The sequence below is a fragment of the Galeopterus variegatus genome, unplaced genomic scaffold (assembly GCF_000696425.1).
Source record: "Galeopterus variegatus unplaced genomic scaffold, G_variegatus-3.0.2 Scaffold1705, whole genome shotgun sequence".
Classification (NCBI taxonomy): Eukaryota; Metazoa; Chordata; class Mammalia; order Dermoptera; family Cynocephalidae; genus Galeopterus; species Galeopterus variegatus.
The window spans coordinates 335,906-345,299 of record NW_007727816.1 but is presented as its reverse complement, the minus strand read 5'-3'; the positions used below and the strand labels follow the sequence as shown (position 1 = coordinate 345,299).

General features: G+C 43.4%; 1 protein-coding gene across 1 annotated transcript in view; it reads right to left on the bottom strand.

The window, feature by feature from the left end:
- Positions 1–4,456: 4,456 nt before the first annotated feature.
- Positions 4,457–9,394, bottom strand: part of POU6F2 (POU class 6 homeobox 2) — a 240,052-nt gene continuing 235,114 nt past the window's right edge. The window contains exon 9 of the mRNA XM_008578521.1: positions 4,457–5,005. Coding sequence (XP_008576743.1) covers positions 4,609–5,005 — 397 coding nt within the window. The 3' untranslated portion in view covers positions 4,457–4,608. The remainder of the gene's footprint in view (positions 5,006–9,394) is intronic.

The following is a 9,394-nucleotide window of genomic DNA, read 5'->3' as shown; positions in this document are numbered from 1 at the left end:
GCACACACAGCTGGCTGTTAACAGCAGACCGTGCTGGCTCAGGGTTTTGTCTGCCTATTATCCTGTCTCATCTTCCGTCTTCTTGTTCTCATGGAGAGTCCTATTTTCTTCCTTGTGGTCCTGCGGGGTTGTCATCATGACGCCTCATCTGCACCACAGACAGGAATGAGCCCCTGACCCCAATGGCTGGTTTAAGTGCGCCATCCCCTAGAACCAGTGCTGAGTTTAGAGACAGGCGCATGGCTCAAAGCGCTGGTGTCGATGGTCAGAGAATCTGTCTGAGGAAGGAAGCCAAGGAGGACATGCTGATGACATCCTTGAAACCACTGTATCTAGCTGTGCTTGAGGTCCACAACAGGACTTCCCATGAAGTCAAACAACCTGGTGTCTTTGTGATTAGGCAAGTTTGAGTTGGATTTCTGTAAGTTGCAACCAAAGGAGTCCCCATGAATATAGAATTTCATTTAAATAGTTAAAATAATCATATTAGTCTGTCTTGAACCCAATCCTTTTCTTAAATTTAGGGTTGTAATCTACATTTATTTAAATGCTTACAACTTAAATGACATATCTGAGTACAAGACACACTTAGCCTAGAAGCTCATGTCAAACAATTCTTTATTTTTTATGGTACAAATTAAAAGTGACAAATCTGAAGCTGTTAAGAAATACACAAAGTGCAGCTTTACTGACCATACAGATATTGCTCTAGATTAAGTACAGTTTTTAAATTTTTTTATTTTTATTTTTTAATTTTTACATTAAGCAACCTGTGCAGATAAATCAGCTTTGGTTTCAATGTCAGAGCAGGTAAGGAGCTTTTAAATATCCAGTTTGGCTTCTTGGTCACAAGTCTATCACGTCAACTTCTCGTCATGATGATTTTCCCAAAACAACCCAGTCTGTTTTCCTGCCCTGCCTCCTGCTGCCTGTTCCAGGCATGGGGAAGCAGATCTCGTAGCGGAACCTCATAAGTGACCCTGGTGACCAGTCTAGATCACAGCACATAGGACAAAAAAAAAAAAATCACATTCTTAACAACAACAAATAAATGAATGTGCCTCACATAATTTCAAGTTGAAGACAAGCAAATCACATGACAAAAAGCTCATTACAAAATGTTACTCAAACAGATCTTACAGTCAAACATTAACATGAAAATCAATTTCCTTTCTCTCCATTTTTCTAAGCTTGGTCATTAACTGGGTACAAGTAGAGTGCTGAGGTAAAACATTGATGAACAGTTTGTATTTTTTTTTTCTTAAAATAGGAACAGTTTAGTATTGCGAGATTGTCAGCAACAGTTAGCCATATCTACACAATGTGCATATACCTACAAATATTGAGCTTTGGTCCAGCGTAGAGAAGACAAGCAAAGGCATTTTACGATTTCTTTTTGGTTATAGCTTGAGTTCTTTGATACGCCTCTACTTGCTTTTTCTGTTTTTTTTTTCCTAGCTCTTTTTGCTTTTTTGTTCTCTCTTTTGTGTTGCGTTGTGTGTGTGTTCGTGTATGCATGTGTATCTGTGATTACGACAGAAAGAAAGCAAAACCTTGCAAATGCAATTAAAACTTTCAACTGTTCAAAATATTTTTGTGGTTGAAAATGAAAAAAACCCACAAACAAATATACAATGTAACATCCATTGTCATTTTTCCATCAAATAATGAAATGAAGATGACAATAATTTAAAAATATGTGAGAAAAATATTGAAGCTTGAAATACAATCAAAGTGGCTTGTATTTTTTGTTGGTGGCAACCTTAACCTTCAGTTCATGGAAACATAAAAGACACTTAAATGCTACTGGCATATGAAGTTGTTTACAAGTGGAAATAAGAAATATCATAATAAAATTAAGCAAGAGGTGTGGTCCCAAAGACGTATGAGTCACACAGTATAATTTATATTCCTAAGAATCTGTTCAGGCACCTGTTTATGCCTTGTAGCAAAAAATTTATCTGTAAAAAATTAATATAAGAAGCATTACAACACCTTATAAATAATTTATAAAACAATACAAAATTATAAAACTATAAAAAAAATCAGTGCACATGAATGGTTTCATGACTGTGGGATGAATATATTTCTTTTTTGTTCCACTCTGGAAGATTACTTTTATTTCATATTTTCACTGTCCTAGTTATACCCTCCCAATTATAGATCTCAGAACTGAGCAGGCCTATGTAACTGCTGCCGGCATATATTTAAACATTTAGCATCCGTCATGTGTTATCTTGTTAACTTCTCTTCTCGGGGAGCTTTTCTTGATGGAATTTGGAGCAGGCCCTAGGAGAATACAAAATCTGTTTTAATCAGTAAAGTTTCGGGTTTTTCAGTGCTTGGTATTGGTGCAGTTTTGGAGCTGGCGAAATGGGTGCCATGATGCTGGCCTCGAAGATCAGGTTAGCTGTGCTCCAGTTGGCAGCCGACTGGCAAAAGGAAGCACCTTCACAAGCCACTGGCTCTGCCTCCAGGATTTCTTCTCATCTGCTTGCTGGTTGTCTCCTAATTGCTGCATGAATCATCTGAGGGGACAATTACACTGTAGCATTTACACAACCAGCAAAGGAGCCAACAGAAGAAAACCCTCAACCCCTAGGGGGGCGGGCATGCATTAGGGGCAGGAGAAGGCATTTCTAACAGGTTGGGCAACTTGAGGTCTGGTTCCTCTTCCTCCTCTCACAATTTACTTCTAGACAGGACATGAGCACAATTATTAATTAACTCTTCGTAAATATTTCCATTTTGATAGCCAGCACATCCATGGTTCTCTTCTGCCTGCTTCTCACACAGAGCACCTCCTGCCTCCAGGTGGGCGAAAACACCGGGCACGGGCTCCCAGCGCCCACCTGCGCAGTGGCCACCGGCCCAGCAAGCCCTTCTGGCTTCTCAGGCTATTGTGGCCCACAGGTCTTTTGAGTAAGTTATTTTTAAAAGTGAAAAGATCCTCTAGTTCTAATAGCAAAGGTTATTCTGATTTGTTAGATAAGCCATTCTGTATTTTTTCTTTTAGTGAAGACTTCACTGTTAAAACTTCCTTTCCCCTCGAGAACCCAGCCCCCAATTCCAACAGATTTCATTCGCCTGCCACCTTTCTGCTCCATTATCTATCCCAAGAACAATCTCTGCCCCCTGAAAAAGTCTGCCGTGGCCATGGGAATGAAAGAAGTAGCAGAAAAGATGGGACCAGCAGGGTGCATGACGGCCTTTCACAATCCAGTCGCTGTCACCTTCCTTTTGGCCTGTTTCTTTGTGTGCATGGATATGGTGTGTGCATGCCATGTGTGTATTTTGACTGAAATCTTGAGACATTTCTTTGGCTATCAGACTTCTGAGAGAAATTGCTTTGCACAGAAGCATAGCATAGATGTAAGTATTGAACCAAATGTGCAGCTTATGTTTATATTTACAAAATTAGTTTTGGTCAGCTCTCCATGTATGCGGCCAACAGACTGAGAAAAATCCCCAGCTCTGGTGTGGACAGTGGGCACAATTACAGCTTACGCCAGTGTTGACAGTTCATTGAGCAAAGCCCTATTTTGGAGTCTCTCCTGCATTTCACTAGGGTCTGAGTGGAAAAGACACTGTTCTTCCACTTCCGTGGCCTTCCAGCCCCGGAGGCCATGCGCAAGGGAGTCGGAGAATGGGACGGAAAAAACCCCCACAAGTCATGGTGAGAAAGAAAGCGACAGATGCTTTGCTGAGTGGAAAAGACACTGTTCTTCCACTTCCGTGGCCTTCCAGCAGACCCCGGAGGCCATGCGCAAGGGATTTGGAGAATGGGACGGAAAAAACCCCCACAAGTCATGGTGAGAAAGAAAGCGACAGATGCTTTGGCACACGATCCAGGATGCCCCCTCTCAAAGAAAAAGAAAAAGAAAAAAACACCCTCCTTCCCACCCCCTAAGAAAACCCAGTAGTGAGCCTCACGGAATGGCTTCGGCAGTGGCACCCACCCCACAGGTGGAGACGAGAGATGGGAGGATGGGAGCAACCAGGCTTCCTACGTTTCCGCTCGTACAAATGCAGAAACTGGTAACACAACGTGACACGCAGGGGAGGACTGACCGCGTTGCAGCGCCGGGTTTCTGCCTTTGGTTAACAGGTTCCATAGTGGATCAGCACCTGCGGCCTGGGAGGTCGCAGTCCCTCCTCCAGGGGGCAGGCTTGCATTCGCTGTGAACAGGTCAAGTCTTTGTTGGTTATTTTTGGTTTAGTTTTGTTTTTCTTTTTCCTCAGAATGTGTTCACATTTTCACAATATACAGAAAAAAAGGATGTGGTTATTTGGTTTGCTTTCAGTCCATTAAAAAACTGGCTTTGGGGAGACAGGTGGCGGGGGGACTCTTCTGCCACACACACCATCCGTGTGCTGTGGTCCTCGTTTAAAAATTTTCAAAAAATTTGTTTTCTTTTTGGAAAACCAATGGACGTGTATAAACCATTCTGTCCACTTGGTCGTTTTCTTAGTCTTTTACTTACAAGGGTGACAATGATGGGAGCTGTGTTTTCATTGAATTGAAATTACTACGATTAGTTTTTGGTGCAGTCCCAGGGAGGAGTCCAGTCCTGTGGATGTGGCTTCTGGTCCTGGGTGGGCATCTCTTTAGGAGTTTTCTTCCAGAGAGTCCGTGAGGGGCTCCAGGGGGCCTGCCGTGGCCGGCTCGTGCTGTTTTAAGCGTTTAATTGTGTTCTTCAGGGCTTGCCTCTTATTGCAGAACCAAACTCTAACTACCTCCCGGTCATAGTTCAGCTTCTCAGCAATTTCGGTCATTTCCTGCCCAGAAGGGTGGGTGTTCTTCTCAAAGTGGGCATTGAGGACCTCGAGGGCCTGGGGCGTGAAGGAGGTGCGCCGCTTGCGCTTTTTGGATGGTTCACTCCCGATAAACTCGGTCAGGTTCTGCATACCTGCTCGATGGCGGGCCTCAGCCTCAGCCATCCACCGCTCAAGCACCGGCTTGATCTTCTGGGCACTTTTAGGGGTGATGTCCAGCTTTTCAAACCTGGCAGGATACAAAAGGCCAGGGTTCAGTTTGGCTGTCAGACTGCTAGCTATAGTGTTCTCTTGGGCTTCCTGTGGTAGGAAAAAGTGGCTTCTCAGGATGGTGTGTCTGGGGGGAAAATTGAGAAAGAACAGTCTTACACTGAGTCCTCTGCCAGGGTGGGCCTCCTGCCTGCCTGCCTGACTGCCTGGCAGGGCAGATTCACTCCAGATTAGCAGCCAGCTGCAAGGTAGCCAGCCCCACCCCAGCCAGCGCCCACCCGCCAGCGTGCTCCATGCCAGTGCATGCAAACCACACGCGCGCACACAGCACACACGAGCCAGCACGGCGGCACACGGCAAGTGCAGGTCTTCCCCTGTAAGTGCTGAGACCCAAGCTCTGGTTCTCACCGTACCAACTCTATCTCCCCAATCCTCAGAGTCTTTATGGCAAAATTAACACTAAGAAGCGACATCAAAGACAACAGTAATCATGTTTGTTCGTTTAAAATGATTCTTCACCTGTTCCACATTTGACTGTCTTTTCATTCTCCCCATTGATTTGGGGACGTGTTTGTTCATTTAAAATGATTCTTCACCTGTTCCACATTTGACTGTCTTTTCATTCTCCCCATTGATTTGGTTATGAAAATGAAAATTATGAAAATTGTCATAGTCAGCCACGGCCACTGGGACAAGAGTCTTTGATGGTTCTCTTTTTCTCTCTCTTTTGTAACTCATTTTAACTTCTCTCTCTCCCTCTCTGGTAACAAACAATTTTCACCATATGTAAGTTAACAACATGCCCCTTTTCCAGTAAAACATAGGCCATTGCTACTTTACTGTTCTGGCTGGAACAGCTGGACACATTGTAATTACCATGGAACAGCCCACCCCTGCATGTGCTAAGGCCACTTCATGCTTCCCAAACACTGTCCGGCGTAATGGTGTACTTTTGCACCAAGGCCTCAAGCTGTGTTTAATGTGTGATATCTGCAAACTGTACTTGAACGATATCATTTTCTGTAAATGAGGTCTTCTATGTATCAATTGCCATCAGCAATCCTTTGCTACATTGACTTTTAAAAATATGAAGAATCTTGGACAAAACTATATAGAGTGTTTTAAGAGGTCATCCCGGTACCAAATTCACACTCACTCTCAATGAAATATAAAAAAGTACCAATTCCTTTTATTTGTTTGTTTATTCTGAATCCAAATTCACAACCATCGAGTGTGTTTACTTTGGATATGAAGAATTCCCTTTCTTTTAAAGCGTTCCACGCTGTTGAAAACCAACCATTGGAATGTAGCGTACTCTTGGTACGATGGTCTGTTCTCATAGAGCTAAAGTCAACCTGCATTAGTCGGTCAGAATGTATATCCTTTTATAAGGATGCTGGCAAAAGGGCAGAAAAGGATAGGCGTTCTATATGTGCCCTAATCTTATTTTGGCAGCATATTTTAGATCTCTTACGTTGTGATTAGCAGCACAAATAGTACCAAATTTTAATGCATTTCCATAGCCTTCCCTTCCACATAGAATTCAAGGAGTTATTTGTTTATTTTTGAAAAACCCAACTTCCAGTACTGGTCAAGGAGGGAAGAAGCGTATTTGCTTTCGGTACGAAGTGAACTAATCATTGAATGTCATGTGATGAGCTTGTCACTGTGGCAAGCTCCCCCAAATGTCTCATTGTCATGCTGATTTCCCACACACCACACTTTGCTGGGTTCACCATAAAAGCCCCAAAGCTTAAACTCTTGACAGCATGACAATAGGAATTACAGTGCCATGGCATCAGGGACAGAGATGGTGGTGGGGCATCCAGTGTACTGGTGGCATCTCTTTCCCTGCCTCTGATAAGGAGGGACTTACTCACTCTCAATGAAATATAAAAAAGTACCAATTCCTTTTATTTGTTTGTTTATTCTGAATCCAAATTCACAACCATCGAGTGTGTTTACTTTGGATATGAAGAATTCCCTTTCTTTTAAAGCGTTCCACGCTGTTGAAAACCAACCATCAGAATGTAGCGTACTCTTGGTACAATGGTCTGTTCTCATAGAGCTAAAGCCAACCTGCATTAGTCGGTCAGAATGTATATCCTTTTATAAGGATGCTGGCAAAAGGACAGAAAAGGATAGGCGTTCTATATGTGCCCTAATCTTATTTTGGCAGCATATTTTAGATCTCTTACGTTGTGATTAGCAGCACAAATAGTACCAAATTTTAATGCATTTCCATAGCCTTCCCTTCCACGTAGAATTCAAGGAGTTATTTGTTTATTTTTGAAAAACCCAACTTCCAGTACTGGTCAAGGAGGGAAGAAGCGTATTTGCTTTCGGTACGAAGTGAACTAATCATTGAATGTCATGTGATGAGCTTGTCACTGTGGCAAGCTCCCCCAAATGTCTCATTGTCATGCTGATTTCCCACACACCACATTTTGCTGCGTTCACCATAAAAGCCCCAAAGCTTAAACTCTTGACAGCATGACAATAGGAATTACAGTGCCATGGCATCAGGGACAGAGATGGTGGTGGGGCATCCAGTGTACTGGTGGCATCTCTTTGCCTGCCTCTGATAAGGAGGGACTCCAAGCAGTGCCTCGGAGTCACTGCAGCTCATAAGGGAGAAGAGAGGCCTGAGCTGAGCATGCACCTCCCTGCAGACCCTTTTCCATCCTTGAATTCCCTTAGATGGTTCCAGTGTAAGACCCTGGTCTCTTTCAAGACTTTCATTTTTTTTTCCTTGGTAGACAGCTCCTAAAATGACCTCATGAAACATTGGAAGCTAGAGAAAGGCCCCAAAGTCAAGGCATCTGACATGTTCTGTTCTGCTAGGAATTCCCAAGGTCTCTTTGCATTTCAGTCACAGTTTTGTTGGCTTCCCCTGGGGAAGACTTTAGAAATGAACATATTTGATGGGGAATGCCCAAGAAATGCTAGGTGTATGAGTTAAAACACTACATAGCACTTAAGTCAATAAAAGGAAATCACATTTTAGGACTAAAAATAAGCCAAAGAGGAATTTAGCAACAATAGCAAATTGGCAACAACTTAAAAACCTGTGGCTGCCTTTATCACAAGGTTGTCAAGATGAAACAAAATTAATGTTTCCCGACAGGGAGCAACACTATTCATATCACTGATGCTGCTTGTTAGTGTTGATGCTGCCTTACATGTTGTTTGGAATAACATATACAAGCCTTGAAACAAATTTCCCAGCAGTAGTATCCTTGTATACACTGAATAAAGGTTATTTTCTACAGGGAGGTATCTTATAAGAAAAAACAGTAGGGGAGGCCATAGAAGTGAGAGGATCCTATGGTGCTTTTTGTATTTAACAACAATCAATGGGTTTTATGGAAAATCATTGAGCAAAATGTGAGCTGCAAGCTACTACCCCATACTGATGTTATTTATAACCTTAGTCTTAAACTGCAGGAAAAGTACACTTCCGTCCTTTGGGGAGTACATTAAAAGTATAAAGAGCAGATAAAAAGACAGCATTTCATGGATCACCAAGAACAAATCCACTTAAATGAGTTTAGAGTTGGTTTCTTGGCTTTTCCTGATGGAGGAAGACTCATAAGACATTGCCCAAGAGGAAAAAGCTCTTACCGAAGTGCCTGTTACCTCATGCATAAACATGGGATTAGTGCAACACACACATGCATGCACGGGGGCTGCTTCTGACGACTTAACCCAGATCAACTTGAACACAACCAAGGCTGGATTCTGTCATTTACTTATTTAATTGTGTGTGTGTGTGTGGGGGGGGGGACGGGCAAAGTTAGGCCAGATTCTCACTATCCATGGTGCATAGACAGAACAGATGTGCAGAATACCTGTGCCATTAAAATTTCGTGGGGAAAGGAGGGTAATTAGGATAAAAAAATAAAAGGCTTTTTGCAGGGAAAATGGGGCGACAATAAAATAATAGTCGAGAAACCCTGGTTTAGAGCGGAGAGGGACGCTCCTAACAGAGTGGTGCAGTGAGCGAGGGAAGAGGGATGAGCAGCCTTGCAAGGGTGGGCAGTGGGGGTTCAAAACTGAAGAAACGGAAGCCAAGACTTTCCTTGTAACAACATGACTTTTAAGACCGTGGTGTCCTTGATTCAGCAGGTGTGAGAGTCACCTGGTGGGGCCCAGGGATGTGCCTTCTTAACGAGTACCATGGGAGATTCCACGCAGGGGATCCCTGACCCCACTTACAGAAATCTTCCTCCGAGGCTCTGTCCTGACCAGGTGCAGCTGTGGTGTCCTCTGCATGCCGCTCTTGTTCTTGACCCTTCACCATTGCTATTCGGTGTGCTGGACTGCACAGAAGAGCTGCTGTCTCACCTGTGTGGGACTGATGGGCTCCTGAGCACGCAGCCACCCTGTCCTTCCTCCCCACCTGACC